Source organism: Clinocottus analis, unplaced genomic scaffold (assembly GCF_023055335.1).
Source record: "Clinocottus analis isolate CAN_PGR_092001 unplaced genomic scaffold, fCliAna1.0.p SCAF_14, whole genome shotgun sequence".
NCBI classification, from domain to species: domain Eukaryota; kingdom Metazoa; phylum Chordata; class Actinopteri; order Perciformes; family Cottidae; genus Clinocottus; species Clinocottus analis.
This window is the reverse complement of record NW_027175865.1, coordinates 11559625-11578108: the sequence shown is the minus strand read 5'-3', so window position 1 is coordinate 11578108 and position 18484 is coordinate 11559625. Positions and strand designations below refer to the sequence as shown.

At 41.5% G+C, this 18484-nt stretch overlaps 2 protein-coding genes across 2 annotated transcripts; both read left to right on the top strand.

Moving 5' to 3' along the window:
* Positions 1 to 8303: 8303 nt before the first annotated feature.
* Positions 8304 to 10119, top strand: hoxa11a (homeobox A11a). Its single transcript, XM_068575814.1, has 2 exons — positions 8304 to 8973; positions 9765 to 10119. The coding sequence occupies exons 1-2, from the start codon at positions 8304 to 8306 to the stop codon at positions 9995 to 9997; spliced, it is 903 nt and encodes a 300-aa protein (XP_068431915.1). The 3' UTR covers positions 9998 to 10119.
* Positions 10120 to 15716: 5597 nt separating this feature from the next.
* Positions 15717 to 18484, top strand: LOC137784923 (homeobox protein Hox-A10). Its single transcript, XM_068575913.1, has 2 exons — positions 15717 to 16572; positions 17518 to 18484. Exons 1-2 carry the CDS (start codon positions 15717 to 15719, stop codon positions 17790 to 17792), a joined length of 1131 nt encoding a protein of 376 aa, XP_068432014.1. The 3' UTR covers positions 17793 to 18484.

Genomic DNA, 18484 nt, shown 5'->3' with positions numbered 1-18484 from the left:
CACAGACCACCACGTGTCGATCTGTTTTGTAAGACTGCATTAGTTTATGCTTCATACGCATTAAACCACGTTATTGTATTCCTCCTTTAAACGTAGGCCTATGGTATACATATAAAAGGCCTATTGACAAATGGCATAATGCAAATCATTGAATTAATTTTATTACAATTTCTACAAGCTTTCAATGTATATTAGATTTATCGCGAACAAGACATTAAATTATAAGTAATCTTAAACTATACTCTCGGTCACATTGATGAAAATATGTTTATGTTTTAAAGAGTATTACTGTCCTGTTTAATGTTTTATTATGTATTCATCTGAATGCTTAAAAAAATGTTTTCCATGGAAATACGTCACTTAAATGGGTTCTAATACCATGTGCTGTATCAACACAATAGTGTATTGCACTTTTCATTTAGTATAATTTAATCTGAATAGATTTTAACTTTTTGTGGTGTTGGAAACACAAATCTGTGCTTAGAAACGTATTAACTGCACCTCAATCACTCGCATCGTTCATACCTCAATGACATTGTGGCTCGTGTGAATATTGACTTCTTCTAACATATGTTCATGTTGCATGACTAAGTGCAGTTGTTATGTAGCTATATCCACGCAACTAAAAATGCAACTTCCCACAGCGCTTGTTGGTGTTGGCTGCATTACTGAGTGATTCAGTCTTACTGGCTCATTGTCCGACCAAACCTCTCAGTCAGAGCTCCAGCTCTCCTGGCTGACCTTCGCACCTGCTCGGACGGATTTACTTGGCGATGTAATCATTTTGTGAGATGGAACAATTTGTCTTCAGGCACATAGCGTACGACTTGTACGTCCTCTGTTCCACACACACACACACACACACACACAGACAAACACACACACACACACACACACACACACACACACACACACACACACACACACACACACACACACACACACGTTATTTTAATTCATTATATTTTGTAGTTGTTGCTTTGCATTCGCTAACAAACCTAAACGTGAAAATAGCTTCACTAACTACACAATGTATAGCCTATAAGGCTAATTATCTTTTTTTGGTAAGATATAAATCTATAAATCTTTATCCAGAATCTGGATGATAAATGATTTGGTTACTTTAAATATATATTATTAAAGCTATTGTCAATAAGTTGTCGTAGTTGTAGTGATTTTTCTAAAATGTTGTGTTTGTTAATTGTATATCTATATTTATTGTTGTTTTTATATATTTAGACTTTTAACAAATATTTAATCTTCCTGAATCTTTTGTTGTACCATTTGTAACATGCTCGTTAATAAGAGTGCCATTTAATATTCATATGTTCAGCCTCTTTGTTTTTGTTTTGTAAAGATGACGAAATTCAGTCACGTAAAAAAAAACATGATCAGAGAATATTCACAGCGACAAAAGGCTGAGTTGTTTTCTAAAAATAGTTAGCTGTCTCATATCTGGTGTTTATGATATCGACATGGCCAGCTGGCTGATTGAGAGAAACACCACAGAAATGTGAGACAGAAGCCTCCGCTCGCGAGCACGGAATGCAGCGTAGCCCTGGGCACGTCCTCTGACGTAGGCACGGCGGGACGCGCACGTGTTACACAATCAATTCAGAGATGGGATAAATGTGTGACGTCTGACCGCTCAGTCTTGTAGTCCAAAAACACCAACGCCCGGAAGAGCTGACTTTTTAGAGCGGAAGTTGGCTGCAGTCACGTGACTGTCGAGGCAGCTCATTGGCTGCAAGCGAGCCAAGCAGCATTTCATTGGTTCGTGAGGACCAAAACAACGCTCCAGGTCCCGCCTCCACGATGACGCAGCAGCGTGGTAGTCCAAAGCTCACCGAACAAAGCTCCGCCCATCACTCCTCCCACTCACGTCTGATGGGACAGCACAAACATTGAGTTCTGCCGCCACACTAAGGCAAACATAGTGAATTACAGTTAATCTCATTTTCCAGAAATGATTCAATTAACCTTTTCTTCACTTCAGAAATATATGCATGGACCTTGATGCATTATTTGCTTCAAACAAAAGTAAGGGTTGTGACGTAAGATGAACATACTTTTGTGTTAAGGGTGCTTTCAAACTACACACATCATAAAGGAAAACCATTTTACTATTCAATTTCGTCTCACATTAACAGTGCAATAGTCTATTTTACAGAACGTCACGGTTCTATTCTTCAAATAATTGGTAATGTAAATATTGTATACTACTATCAGATAGTCTGTAAAGGCTAATATTTATGCAGAAATGCAACATTATCGAATAAACGGTAAACCTTTGGCGGTTTTTGAATCAGTGAATTGGTCAAATAGAACCCGGATGTCTCTGGCTGGCCTGTGGTTGCTCACAGACAGGGCCAACAAGGACCATTGCTCTTTACATTGACCTTCGCGGTCTGTGTGCGTAATGGCGGCTCCGCCTGCAACCTTCAGTCACTGCACAATACAGGTCTGGTCAAGCTTGAAAGAATGAGTTTGGAAGATAATCTCGTAATACACCACAAAGACCTGAGCAGACATACATTCATCAAAGACCGTGGCAGCGGTCAAATAGAAGCACTTGACCGAGATTATGTGAAAGCCTCAGTTGGCGCCTTTTACTTCCTCAGACGGAGTTGGTCTCATGCTGTTTGAAATATAAATGCCAAATAATTTACTGTGATAATTTATGAAGGGTGTAGATGTATGTCTTTACACTTGTTTCATGATTGATCCATGACTTACAGTGGAGGCATTACGGTGTGTTTGCTTTGGGTTCCTTGTGTTTGCCATTCCCTCAAGAAAGAAAATACACATTTCACGTTGATAATACTCAACGATTTCATATAAAAGTGCAGAATATATAATACGGCCAGTTTGTGCAGTAGAAAGCATGTTTTTTTTGGATGTCTCATGTTTACAAAAAGCAATATGGGAGATTGTGGGAATATTTCTTTGAAAATGACTTTAAAACGCTGTTGATACTTTATTTTTGTATCTTATCGACACAATACTTACTGTTATTGCTAAAAAAATAAACAATAAAATAGGTAATTAGTTGAGTTATGATATAAAAATGTGACATTTCAACCTTTTAGAACATGTCCTGGATACATTCAGATCCGTAAATTAAATTAAATAGCCGGCCATGAGATTCGTTCCTCGCTGATCATTCTGCTGTTCATCAGGTACAAATGAAGGACAAGAGCGAGAACTGAAATTCAGCGGGGACGTTTTCGTTGAAGTTCGTTGTTCAGTTAAACAACCCTGTTTTCACCAGTCACAAAACAATTAGTATAAAGGCTCCAGGTGGAGAAGAGTAAATAATGTAAGTGTATGTGACTGTTTGTTAAACGGTATTCTCACACAATAAAAAAATGTTTTGGAAGATGAGAAATCGCAATGTCTTCCGAATTTCTTCTACAAAAAAACTGCTTGCGTCGTGTGGTTTGACTTAAACATTCAACATGCCACATCAGCAACTGCGACTCCTAAATATCGAATAACATTTGCTATGAGGTTATTACTATTTATAGGCTGAAAACGAACCAAACATCGTGATAGACCCTTAGTATCGAGCTTTAAATCAACCAAGAAAGAAAAACACTCATCAAAGATTGAAGTTCTACTAACCTGCTCAATTCAGACTCTTTTTATTATTATATATTATTACGATTATTAAAATGTACTTTTTTTAAAATTAGGATGAAATCCTATCAATACATTTACATTTGAAGCTGTCTTTATATTATTCTTTAACTTTTTTTTCCTCTATAAAATTGCATTCATCCGCAACTGAAGTGCAGCTAATGTCCTTTTGTCCATGCACTCCTGCTGAGGCCTCGTTTCCCAGGATACCCTCTACAGGCGGACACAGCACTGGGAGTCTCCACTGGTGAGTCAGAGGTGCTCCCGTTGACCGTGGAGTTGGTCAGTTTCCCTGCATGCCTGTGTGGTCCGCCTGGCCTGGCCGCTCTGTCGTCGCCATCGCTGTCGGCCCACATTTCTTTCACCTGTGGATGAATCAACAGTTCATCGCCGAATCAGGTTCAAATTTACATATATATATATATATATATATATATATATATATATATATATATATATATATATATATATATATATATATATATATATATATATATATATATATATATTATTGTTTTCCCCACCTCGTTCATTTGTCCGCAACTAAGTACTGTGATTGTTTCGTGTTTCAGTTTGATGGTTTTATAATCCCCCCTCTGCTCCAGAGTTGTACTAGTGTAGCCAGCAACATAACAGCTGAACCAAGACCATATATCCACTCAGTTAGAACACGCTTTTAAAACATCTCATCTCATCATGCGGGGAAAAAAAGAAAAGAAGTAAACGAGCCAATATAGAGTTTCAACGGATGTTTTGGCGAAAAGTTCTAAATGTATCAATTATTTAATCGTTGGGTTTGGGTTGTACGACCACATCACAAACCTCCATGTTTAAGTTGTGTTTTGTGGTCTTTGAATATATGTGTACTGGCCTGTGCATCAAAAGGCCACAGTTAGTACCCGTGTTGTTATTGTATCACGCTGCCTGTGTATCTTTTCTGGTTTCAGCACACTATGCTCCAGACTGGTTTCATTTTGAGATAAAGAATATAGTCAATAGATGCTTTGAGGCGCAGGTGTGGTGGCCCATTTTTCCACCATAAAATGAAAACAAAAACCAGTCTGTAAAGCTCGGGGCTTTTTATTTCACTTGAAGACCTACACTCCAGGAGGTTTCTCTGCAGGGCACTGAATGCGCCTATTGAGCCTGCTTTACAGCCTGAAGACCTACCTGACGTGGCGTTAAACTGTACTTTCAGATCCTCCCCACACTTGATTGTTTACTTGTTGTCTAACAAGGTTTTATGGCACACGGCTTAGTATGGCTCATTCTCTCCCTGACACAACCACTGTGCTTCTTTCACTCCAGGAGGGAAGTTACACTTCATTTAATTAAAGCTTAATATGTTGGGTTATTATCTGTGAATTTATATAATTGTTTGATTTTAGGGTTTGATACAATCCAAATGACAAGTGTATATACGTGAGGACTAAGGTGTACTAAAACAGCAGGAAATGGAGACGGAGTAAAGCTCTTCTCTTGACTTAAAGGCCATAAAACAGTTCCTGAGTAAATACTGATTATCTTTATCTCCACACAAAATCTCTTCCATAGTCATTCGTGGTCATGTATGACCAAAAGTCAGTGCATTCACGTTTATATTTTAGGCTCCATGTTTCCTTATTGTTTCAAATCTGATATGGACTAAATAGTGTCACGATTAACTTTTTATGAACACAATGAGTTTTGTTAAGAGACAATATCCCAAGTAGTAAGAGTTAGAATAAGTAGTTTATATTCACCGCTAATCTAAAACCTATACCAGACTGTACATTAATTAAAGGTCTACATCTCTCATGGCGCATCACTAGTGTGAAGGTGAAGTTCGTTAGACTTCTCCTCAGCTCCGAGTTAGAGGTTCACATTATCGAGTGCTCATGTAACCTACAGCCTGCGTAAACGTAGAAGCAATTAAAGGAACTCCATCCGGGGCACAGTGGGCCCTTTGCTCTCTGGAAAGACCCTCTCCCTCCCCCGAACTTGAAGTCGACCGTACAGACAAAGCTTTGGCTTTGAGAGCTTTTACGCAGCGCCAGACAGCAGTTTTGATGACGGAACACAAATACAAAACACATTTGACATACAATTGGCTTTCATTCATTTTGTATCCTATTCATTATTCTTGAACTAATTCTTTTGATATTTTTTTTGTCGAAAGGTTAGAAAAACGTATATTTATTGTCAGTGGAAATCTTACCTTCGTTGTTTACAGACATGTTATGTTTCTATGTCCGTAAAAAAAATCCAGCTGCCGACTTTGAGTCCGCGCTGGTGGCGACTTCCTCTCACGCTTGGCCTGTTTTGTGGTGTCTGTCTGGCCGGGGAGGAAAAAAAACGCAGCAGAATACTATAGCAGCTATAAAAATGCAGGTCTGTCCAGAACAGGCTTTGGTTTTCCTGGGCATCCTGTGCTCAATTACACCTTAAAAGCTTCAGCACAAGTCAGAGAATGTGTCCGGATGGACTGAGAGGCGGAGCGTGTGGTCGCAAAGACACTCGGGTTGTTTGTGCCCCTATAATTTATCAAATAAAATAGCTTGCAAACACGACTGTGCAAAACAGACTGCATGTTTGTTTTTTAACTTCTGTCTTGATAGACTCACGTTGCGTTAGTCGGTGCTTGCGCAGTCTTAGTGTGTGATATTTTAAGGTTGTGTTTCACATGTGCCATCAGGAACTTCTTGGATCCGAAGGTGCACAGCGGGCTGTGGGGCCAGGCCAGCCGCGGCGGGCCTAATCCCAGCTCACGTCTTCCATTCACAGCACATTAGAGTCAAGTTGCAGCCTCTCCAAATCAAGCTGCACGGTGGCCCCGTGGCAGGCAGCCATGGGAATGTGCATATTTACCAAATCAAAAGGAAGAAATCTATTCAAAATTGGCTAATTTCAACCTTTAGCTTCAGGAGAAATGAGACATGTATTATTACATTATTTGCAATTCCTGTGTTACAATAACAAACGTTTTTGACAATCAGGATTTTAAAGACAATGTCGCACGCACATATTCTTTCAAATATAAATCTAAAACTGTGAAAATACAGCAAAATGTATAAAGACATCATGCAATATGATCCGTTAAGAAATGTTGATTCATTTTATTATGTGCGTGTGTTGGTATTTACGCAATTGCATAGATGCGTCATGGCAATGAATAGAAAAAAATATGTTTGGATGAATACTAAGTAATTCAATAATTCATCAAGTGTTTTATCACTTTCTTGAATGAGTCTTCTGACTGGACAACACATATTTGAAGACAAATATGCACCAACACGTAAAGAAAAAGCCGTGCGTAAAAGTCGAGGGGATTTGAATTAAGACGATTTTTGGAGCTGTTGTTAGATCCATTACATAAGAGACAACCCAGAGAAATAATACAATAATAGTTCAGAAATATAAATGGTGTATTATTCTAAATGTGTTGATACGTTGGACTGAAGTACACTGTTTTATTATCAATTATTGAGCATTTCCCTCAGTGAGCCTCGTCTTTTCCGAGGTGTGTCGTTTTTCTTTTTTTTTCTTTTTTTTTTTACTGTTTATACTTTCCCTCACGTGAAAATACACACTACTATAATTAAAACATGTAATTAATAATCTAAACTTTAAAATTTAAGATGTTTGTTTATTGGTCTAAGGTTTCTAAAAGCACCAAAATGTAGGTGTCAGGTTTACCTTACATTTGTATTCTGTTCACTTTAAATATTACTGTCTTGTGTATTTATTTAGTCACCATTTGAGTTTGGTCTTTGTTTGAAGCTGCTACTCACACCAGGCTGTAGCCTGTTGAAACATTAGCCGCTACTTTGAACATGACCCTGATAACCAAATGCCCACTGGGCCAAATGCTATGTTGTAAAGCCACCAAATGATGATGACTAAGAGGTTTCTAAAAGCAGACTTTACAGATAAGATGGTTGTCTCTTTCCTCCAATTCAGGTCAATGTTGTCAATGCTGGGTCAGTCCTGTTATTGTCAGGTAAGGTTTGGGCATATCAACTGGCAAAATCATAACTTTAACATCACATAATTTTTCGCGCATTGTGTAGACAACTCCAAAACAAGAACATCTAGAAATGCTTAAATTGCGCACAAATATGTTTCCAGGGCACATAGTGTGGAAAAAGCACAGCACATCTGGGAAATTGCGAATAATATTCGGGTTGGAACTTCGATTGAAATCCTTCACATCTCTTAAAACCAGCACACAGTTATAGTTGTCTTCCTCTGACTTTGTTTCATGTTCAGGAATTCATCTTTTAAGCCGCATGGCGATAAAGCAACAATGCCAAGCTTTAGAACACATAGCAGTCTCTTACACTCCTACACACACTGTTTCTCTTCCCTTCACACGCACACGCACGCACACACACACACACGCACATACACACACGCGCGCGCATACACACACACACACACACACACACACACACACACAGATATACACAGCCTGAAAATCTGTCAATTTTCTGCCGCGTGGTCACGTGCCCTCCTCCTCCGTAGAGTGGATGGAGATGGCTCTCCACGTCAGCCTACGTCTCCAAAATTTCTGCTTAGCGAACCTGCTTCAAAGAGGCAAGAGGCACGGCGCTTCAGAGCCATGTTCAGGGCGGTTATAGAGGAATCAAACCCCAACAAAGAGTTATAGTGGAGGGTGAACTACGATGATGGATTTTGACGAAAGGGTCCCCGTCGGATCGAACATGTATTTGCCCAGCTGCACTTATTACGTCTCGGCGGGGGCTGATTTCTCCGGTCTTCCCTCGTTTTTATCCCAGACCCCGTCCTCCCGCCCCATGACATACTCCTACTCCTCTAACCTGCCGCAGGTCCAGCCCGTCAGAGAGGTAACGTTCAGGGACTATGCCGCGATTGAAGCGTCTGGTAAATGGCCGCACCGGGGGAACCTGCCCCATGGCTACCCCACCACGGAGGACATGGTGCACCGGGACTGTCTTTCGGCTCAAAGTGCAGTTGTAGGGGACATGTTCGGTAAAAACAGCCCCGCAGCCGCCGCAGCTGCCGCCGCGTACCACCACCACCACCACCACCACACGAGCGCCAGCTCCGCTTCCACCAATTTCTACGGTAACGTGGGGAGAAATGGCGTACTGCCACAAGTCTTCGACCAGTTTTACGAAACGGCGTACGGGAACGCGTCGGAGAGCTCCTCCACACACGGCTACTCAGGGGACAAGACGACGAGCAAGCAGCCCAGCTCTGCGCCGGAGGACGAGGCGTCGTGCGGGGACACCGAGGCGAAGGAGCCGCGGGATGAGGCCAGCAGCCCGCACTTATCTTCCGGCAACAATGAGGAGAAATCCAGCAGCAGCAGTACGTATTAAAGTCAGCGCCTTGGTTATGAGAGAAAGTTTGCAATCTTGCGCGCTGCTGTTAAATTTTTTATATGCTGTTTTATAAGCATATAAGGTTTATAGAGGGCCTGTGGACCCCCCACCCCCAACAAAACTTTGTTATAAACTGCAGGATCACGTGCTTGGAATTGAAATTGGCCGTGAAAGACATGAGGCCGGTGGTTTTTCCTGCAACACTCCCTGACGTGACCAAAAAGCACCCATGTTATCCATGTGAATTCTACATAATTCCACGTGTTATAAACGTGCTTGTTTCACGGTTTCTCAGCATTAAAACAGCAATTGCATGCAATGAGGGTTGTGCCTCTGATTTAAGGTTAAGCGGGCATGAGCTCTTGTCATCATGGACTCTTGTGTTCTACCTCTTTGTGTTCTATAAAGCTATGCCACTACTACCATTATAATGTGTGTGTAGTGTAATGCAACGTGGCCTCATTTCCCTGTTGATAGACAGTTGCTCATGTTTAAAAGAGAGCTTATTGTTTTTATTTGTTGAAAAAAGGTCAAAGCCCTAGTGTATTGTCTAGCGAACCAGCACAAATGGTTCGGTAATCCTTACACTGTAATGTAATATCATCATATGTGACACTTGAAATAGGAAATATGCTATTAATGCGGTATGTACAGGAAATCCACTCGTGCGTAATCTGGCACGAGGAGGGCGTATAAATCTTGTTGTGACATAGTCAGGACTAATTTAAAATGTCTATTATTCGTCTGACCAGTACACTTTATTTTTGTGCCTTCCAGGTGGACAGCGGACCCGTAAGAAAAGGTGCCCTTATTCCAAATATCAGATCAGAGAACTTGAAAGAGAATTCTTCTTCAGTGTGTACATTAACAAGGAGAAACGGCTGCAACTCTCTCGGATGCTCAACCTCACCGACCGACAAGTGAAGATCTGGTTTCAGAACCGTCGCATGAAGGAGAAGAAGCTAAATAGAGATCGGTTACATTATTATACGTCCAATCCTCTGCTATAGGGGTCAACGAAGCCCCGTCACAGCTTCTATAGTCCTCCGCTGTGGGACCGACTGCGTTTACAGACACACTGGCTCTCCGGCTGTGACTCCCCCAGTGTACATTGTGTACCACATTGGCCGCGACAGCAGCAACACTGCTCAGTGGTTAATTTCAAGTTCGAGGACACCAGTATCCTGCGACAGGAATTACCCACAGAATGAACATGAATTACGTCAGTCTGCGGACTTTGATTTCACTCCTCAGACTCTCTTTTGAGAAAAAAAAAAATAGAAACGGATTTTTGTCCTCTTGCGAGGGCCCTTGTTAATATTATTGTGACTCACAGACGCCTTGTTTATTTACCTTTCACGCGGGCAGAAATTAGTCACTAATTGACTGACTCAGTGTATTTTGTAATCAAAAGATTTGTTTAACTGTCTTTCTGTTTTTAAAGTCAGAAAAGTGGTGGATTTTTGGATGATGTACTTAAAATAACTGAAATTATATTGGTGTGACCAAACAATGAGTTCGAACGGATGAGAATGTAATGTGTTTATGTTTTGTGTGCTTATTTATTTGGTAGCCACTCGTTTACTATCTCCTTTAATGCCATGGCTAACCAAGTCGAAGTCCATTATTACGAGCAGCCGACTGGGATTCCGTGTTGAGCCTGGGCTGACCTTTTGTCGTCTTTCCTGTATGTAGCCATGTTGCGTATCTTTCAACACCCGAATCTATGTTGTCCTTGGATTTTTGGAGACTATCAGTCGAGAATTGATAATGCAGGCCAAAACCAGAGAGATAAGCTTGTCCACTGGATCCGTGTGGAGTTGCACTGAGGTATACGCCCAACATATGCACACAGGTATATATGCAGCGGGCCTGTTTGGTCTGATATTGATACGCATAACAGAATATTTTTTTTCATTACTCGTGATCCTTTGGTACTTGCTATCTAACAAAGATTTAAAAAAGCTACATTTTCAAGTTGGCTAATAGGGCAATGCTGGTCAGGGTCATCGCATTGAATCAATTGCTTCGTATGCCCAATTGTGTATTGTACTATATTTCCAAATAAAAACAAATGAAAAGATCATTGCCAAAAAACAAGAACTGCGTTGTATTTGTTTTTTTCCACAAGCTTTGTGTTTTCGCTGAGTAAAATGGCGCACATGTGAAACATTTTACGCACGCAAATCCACACGTCTGCTATAACAATATATATATATATATATATATATATATATATATATATATATATATATATATATATATATATATATATAAAATGTGTGTGTATATATGTACATACATATATTCAAATGATAGACCATCAAATCCCTGACAGAGGAGAGGGACACAGAGTACACACTAAACCTGTTAATGTTGAGCCTTAAAAAAACTTGGTAAAGTAAAACATGAAATAAGTAACCTGTTTATTCTTAATTATTTGAAAAATAACAGTCAGTTAATGGCGTTTGAGCAAATATAGATATGAACTTAATGGATATAAACTAAAAAATAAGTCTAATTCCTTTTCTGCCCAACAGTGTCCTGTTGGGCTGAAACTATTCTTGATGAGCTGTCTCTGAATATTTTGACTCATTAACGAAATGCTGCAACCACTGCAGATCACATTTATCAGCCCAATGACATTTGTTGTTGCCAAACATTAAATATTTCGCCATGTACAATTACATTTATATTCGTTTTTCACTCTTTCGCTCTCTGTAGTTTGTCAGTGCAAGCTCTCATTACGCTGATTGGCTTTGGAAACACTTTTCCAACAGCAGTCTCCTTTGGCGAGGGTCGCCATTTTTGCTGTTATCACCGTGTTTATGGGAGCTAGCCGCAGCGCATTGGCGTTCATATATGACAGTCAAAAGGGCCATAAACACAGACAGAGAGGCTGAAGTTTATGGTTGCCTCTCTCTGCCATAGTCCGGCCTTGCCTTGCGCATCCTTTACTGCGCGCTGGAATTCCGTCCCTAATTACGGGACATCCTCCCCGTTGCCGCAGCAACGCGGCCATAAAAGCTGTCTGAGTCTGGGGCATTTGTACAATTGGAGTGCAGTGCAATAAACCGTCTGAGACCCAAGGTTATTAACTGTTACCAAGGAGGCGAGAGCAACGACAGGGAGAGCCCGGATAGGAGCAGCCTTCTCTTGCTCGCTGCAGCAACTTCATTTGAGGCACTTCGTCCCTCGTGCGGTTTATCCACCTCGAAACAGTTTAGAGGAGACGGCTGCACTCAGGAATAGTCTCCACTCCGCCACCGGGCGGCGCTATTGGGACCAATGTCATGGCCGTGGATCTTTTCGTCTGCAAGCTCCCCTCGAATGCAAGCAGGTAAAAAGTGTTGTCCACACCAGCTGGAGCTTGAATAGTTTGCTCTGTGGCAAGAAACCTCCTCGAGGTCCAATCCTCCAACTTTTTTTCTCGCATGCGAGTTTGAGAAGAGATCCGTTTTGTATTTAGTCTCCACTTTTCTCTGCACAAGTCTTCCTGGGGGCCCTAATAAGGCAACACATCTGTGCCAAGCCTTCATGCTGCATGTGCTATTCATTTTGCTGAGGTTGAGCTGTTTAATGGTTAAAGTATAGCATGACTGGCTTGTACCTGGAGAGATCTGCAACCCTGCCCAGTCCAGCAAAGGTTTTAGATTTGGGGGGAAATCTGTCTTACTTAAAAAAAAAAAAAAAAATGGATACAGTTCGTATGTTAACGATACAGTAAGCTGCGAATACTGGATACAAAACATACGATAGTATTGTTGGTTTACAAGCTAATGCAGCTCATCATAAAACACAGCAGCATTTGTGCTCGCTCCTCTTCCTCTGAAAAGAATCAACTAACAACATTGGACGTGCTTCCAAAACACATTATTCCCAGTACGTGCCAAGTGGATACACGCTGCCATTAGAGAAGTCGATATGATTGTGATAGGGCAGCCGCCGCGTCTCCGTTTCCTTCCTGTCACAGATACAGAGCTGCAGGAGGCTATTCGGTGTCAGTCCGTGGCGAGCTACTCCTCTGCACCTAAACGCGTGCGGACTGGCTCTCTTTCTCCTTTGTCTCTCGTGAAAAATAAATGCTTCCGCTGGATGTAATAAAACGCCGCATTATTGTTCATAACTGCACTCGGGACGAACATGATACGACTCAAACGGCCTCTTCGGCCACGATTATATGGGCCGGATCAAAGCCAGTGGTCAGAGGGAACTGGTTTGAGGATATGATAGCCGGGCAGCTGTGAAAATGAAGATTTAATAGCAACGATTAATAACTGTAACACAAAGATATCGATAGGTCCCCTCCTGCCAGTACAACAGCATGAAGTGTATATGTGTGTATGCGTCTGTGTGTGTGTGTGTGTGTGTGTGTGTGTGTGTGTGTGTGTGTGTGTGTGTGTGTGTGTGTGTGTGTGTAACTATTTAATACTCGGCCCACATAATTAAATGATGTATTTAGGTTCCGTACTGGCTTATATGTTCCTTAAGGAACTAGCCACTGTGGGGAAGAGGACACACTCTGTATTTAGTAGGTCAACTCTGTAGTAAATTATTTTATGGTTTTGGGGGAATTTACTAGTCGAGCACAAGTGTTCGCCGCACGGCCTTTGTCTTTAGAACTATCGTGCTAGAAAATGCCTTTTCTTTAGATATTTATACCAAATATAATTTCCCCTTTTGAAATACATAATTATATTTTATCCGCATATACTTAATTAACCTTCAACCGACTTTCAGTCATTTAAATCATTTTAAATATGTGTGTTTTGAGCGTAAGCGATTGACAAATGTCCACCGTCGACGCGCTAAAAAAATCTAAGCCAGTGTACATAAATGAGCTGTCAATGGCAGAACGTTTGAAAAACTAAATGGGCTCAATTTATGAATTTCTCCCCAAATTTCCCCATTTCGGTTCAACCGGCTGCACACAAACCCGGGGGGCTCGCGGCCACCTGGGCCTGGTAATGGCAAAGCTGGCCGAGATTAACTTCAACCTGGAGAGAGCAATAGAGTGCACATGGCCAAGGACACTACGAGATGGAGGAGAGGTTTATTGTGGCCCTTATTGCACCAAATTGGACCGACAGGATGACAAGCTTTATGTCTGCTTTGTTTTGGCACATTGAGCCAGTTCCGTGCACAACAACGTGATCAATACATTGATACTTTAAGAAATAATTTGTTTTGTACTGAGTAGTTAGGATTTTTTTATTATTGGTTTTATCATCGCAGCATTGATCAGCCTTTTCTTAATAAACATCGTTGTTCTTATAACCTGTGCATTGCAGATTAAATCTTTTTTGGTGTATGCGTAATGACCAGTTGGGTACATAACCATTTCGTATCCTTAATTTACTAAGAAGAGTAGAACCATTATTATCACAAATCCTTATTTGTATATCTATGAAAATTACTTTAATGTACATTTTTTTATTCTCAGTAGTTTTATAAATACTTAAGGAAATCAAAGCCTAAAGTTAGATAAATTGGATTCCTAAACATGCAGTTAAATAATGTAATTTTAGGAAGCTCGTGTGTAAAAGGCACACTAAGTCGTTGAACATTAGGACACATATTTATTCTATGAAGGCTTTCCCCATTATTGTATCTTTTTTGCTTTTTGTTAGTGTCAAGGTGTCAATATACTGTTGTTTACGCACAGGGATAGCTCGGGTGATCTAACTGCATTTAACATAATCAAGTTTCACATTACACACTATTTGTCCAAAACCTTAAATGAAAACGGGTTATGTTTGAAGTATAAGTATTAAAAGACCGCTCAAAGATGTCAACTTGATGTTGACCACTTCAGAGACGTTCTCTGTGCAGCAATAAACGAAAACCAAGAATCAGAATCAGCTTTATAGGCCAGGCGACACGTCCACGGAATTTATTTGAGTTAGTCACAGTTTAATTTAAAAGAAAACAGGCACACAGCTAACAGATAATAAGAAATACACAATTTGTGTGTTTGTGTCGCCAGTCCGTTTATGTTGTGAAGAAAGAACCAAGTGTGTTGAACAGTAAAACCTCTAGGCTACATTAGACTTAGCACCTTTGCATTTATTGCGGAAGAGCTTCTTCGCGCTAATGGATGCACCAAAACGGCTTTTTGCCAAGTCATTTGGCTAGAGGCAAATTCTAGCTTTTCAGTTAAACACACTTTATTACCTCTAGTCCCATTGCTCTGTGGATGTCATCGTTGGTGAGTTCTCCAGCTCTATTTGTAAACCAGTCAGGCCACATTTTTGTAGTTTAATTTGACCTTCCAGGAATCTGACTCGAGGTTTAAGGTTTGTATAGATCGGATACGACTGTTTTGAATATATTGAGCGCTGGTATTTTTCATTTGAATGTGGGAAAGGGTAAATCAAGTCTTCAAACAGGACTTACTGTGAAAGGGATTTCAGATATTGTTTAACGATTAAATTAATGAAAGTCTGCTTTTCAATAAAAAAATCTTATTTTTCAACTTTGTATGAAGCTGGACCTCGCCCCTTCTAGGGGGTAATGGTGGTGCATTAAGCCAAGGTGAAGGAGCACACTGATTGCTCTGCTGCCTTCTTACTCCGTCTCCTGCTCCATGATGGATATGGCCCCGGCTGCTACGTAGCCACGGAATGGGAGGGACTGTCCCTCTTCCAGCCTTTCCATTGGTTTTACAGTCCGCACGGCGGAGAGAAGGGGGGGTGCCTCTGATCATATCCAGCATGTTTTGCACAAGAAATGTCAGCCAGAAAGGGCTATCTTCTCCCTTCGCCAAAATACACCACAATAATGTCATGTTCAGACAGTCCGTCAGGAAATGCGTTTTTAGTGGATTCTCTGATCAGTGGCCGCACCGAGAGCGGCGGAGGTCACTATGGTGGGAGCGCGGTGTGCGTGCCTCACAGCGCCGCTACAGAAGTGCCTTACGGACTACACAACTATGGATACTTCCCAGGTATGGGGAAGCGCGGCGAGGTGGGTACCCAAAACATGGTCTCCGCCTCTGGTGCGTACATGTCCAGCATGGAAATGTGGATGGACGCGCAGAGGTCATGTCGAATGGAACAAGAGCACCCGGTGGGTCCCCAGGTCGCACCCTGCTCGTTCCCGCAGAGTATTAAGGAGGAGAGCACCTACTGCCTATATGAGCAGCCGAAGTGCCCTAAAGCCTCAACCGCCGAAGATCTGACATATTCGAGGTTAACAGCTGCCGGCCTGGGCTCCAGTTCTTGTACAGTTACCGATGGCGGCGGCGGGGGCTCGGTGCCTGTGCCGGGCTACTTCCGCTTGTCTCAGACGCACGCACATTCTCATAAACTTTACAACACCACCAGCCCCCAGCCGAACCCTTCCCATTCTCATTTTGGCCTACACCCCATTGCTCCTGCTCGCTTCCACACGCCACCAACTGCTCCAGCCACGACGCAGGAAGGGAGGAACACCGAGGAGGAGCCCGTGTCCTCGGGAAACGCCGACCTGCAGCCCCAAGCTGCACCGCGGACCGAGGAGGCACGCGAGTCCTCGGATGCCGAGGTCTCTTCAGCGGACGAGACGGAAGATCATAACAAAGAGAGAGCAGCAAAGACCACTAAAGGTAATAACACTTCGTCATATAGGTGTGGTCGTATACTGTTGTTTTGTTTGCATGCAGTGCAGGTATAGAGTAGAGCGTTTTAATGGGAAGTTTTATTTTACTGGTTAGACTTGCATGACAAGTCAAGGCACGTATGGAGAAAAACGTTGGATTTACATATTATTGCCTGTCTTTTGTCTCTAAGTTGGGATGATATGAGTACGTTATGATGTGTATATGGGCATGAAGAAGGACAAAGCGTAACACGAAAAAAAAGAAGATTATTACAGTGTTATTTCAATTCAAGTCTGGATTAAGTAATTATTTTATAATGTGAAATACAAAATAATAAATGTTAACTACCTATACCCTTCGCCTTGAACGGCCTATACGTGTATTGGGCTATTTGTCTGTGCATTGTTATTATTGCTTCACGCTTTGAGACAAACAAGGTTTGTTTCACTGCACTATTGATATAAAATGTCCATATGATATTTTAGAAATTGTATTGACGTTTCAACTCACGTTTCAAGTCAGTCTAACCTAACGAAGCAGCCATAGTTTACGCATACGGCACACACAAACACACACACACACACACACACACACACACACACACACACACACACACGTGTTATACCGTAACGTGTGTGTAACACAACCACAAACCCATTGCAAGATACAGCTCTCTCTCTCTCTCTCTCTCTCTCTCTCTCTCTCTCTCTCTCTCTCTCTCTCTCTCTCTCTCTCTCTCTCTCTCTCTGTGTCTCTCTCCCTCCCTCCCTCCCTCTCTCTCTAACACACGCACGCACGCACGCACACGCACACACACACACACACACACACACACACACACACACACACACACACACACACACACACGCACACACACACACGCACACAGGCACGCACAGACACAAACATGTTCCAATGCGTAAAACCATGTATCTGCCATCTTCTGTATAGGAAACACAAGAAGTGAAAGCACGGCCAACTGGCTGACAGCAAAAAGTGGCCGGAAGAAACGATGTCCGTACACCAAGCATCAGACACTGGAGCTGGAGAAGGAGTTCCTCTTCAACATGTACCTGACCCGAGAGCGCCGCCTAGAGATCAGTAAAGGCGTCCACCTGACGGACAGACAAGTTAAAATCTGGTTCCAGAACCGCAGGATGAAACTGAAGAAAATGACGCGGGAAAACAGGATCCGGGAGCTCACCTCCAACTACGGATTTTCATGATTACTAAGGTGATCTCATTGAAACAGAAGATCACCCTGAATTTGAACGCCATGTCCCCCACCCTTCACACTGGCCACACTCATTTCACTGTGGTTTCTCTCCACGCTTAAAGTCGATGTATCGTCCTCGGTGAGCTACTGAGAATAAGAAAAGGGAAAATAGTGAATGTTATGAGTTCTCTTGAATTGTTTTCCGATGTTGTGTTTTTTGTATTGTCGAACTGTTTCTGTCACTTCTGTCGTATGGATAGTCGGATAGTGTCAGCAGTGGAGTTCAATTTACGCAATTTCAAAAAAACAAAAAAAACATTGTGGCTTAAAATTACCACGTCTCCCCCCCACCACTGACAAATAAAATATATTTCAATTTACTCAAAAGAATATAAATTTATTTTCTTTTTAATTGGAATCGCATGATATCAAGTTTTTATTTTTAATTTAAAAAAAAAAATACAATTAAAACCACTGGGATGTAACGCCCATGTATCACTAAGGGAAGAATAATTCACCTTTGACCATTAGATGTAGTCTACCATAATATAGGCCTTTTTCTATGTATGAGCTAAATGTTTGAATCTTTAATCACGTTGAGGACGTTTACACGAGAAACATGTGCAAGGTGAATTAGGGATGTTTTTATTGTATATTTCTGTGTACATATGACATTGTGTTTTGTGTAATGCTTAATAAATT

Excerpts from the sequence above, each read along its gene's own strand:
- hoxa11a (XM_068575814.1), top strand. The coding sequence starts at position 8,304 with ATGATGGATTTTGACGAAAGGGTCCCCGTCGGATCGAACATGTATTTG. Across the intron at positions 8,974-9,764 it reads GGAGAAATCCAGCAGCAGCA|GTGGACAGCGGACCCGTAAG; the intron begins GTACGTATTAAA and ends TGTGCCTTCCAG.
- LOC137784923 (XM_068575913.1), top strand. The coding sequence starts at position 15,717 with ATGTCAGCCAGAAAGGGCTATCTTCTCCCTTCGCCAAAATACACCACA. Across the intron at positions 16,573-17,517 it reads AGCAGCAAAGACCACTAAAG|GAAACACAAGAAGTGAAAGC; the intron begins GTAATAACACTT and ends TCTTCTGTATAG.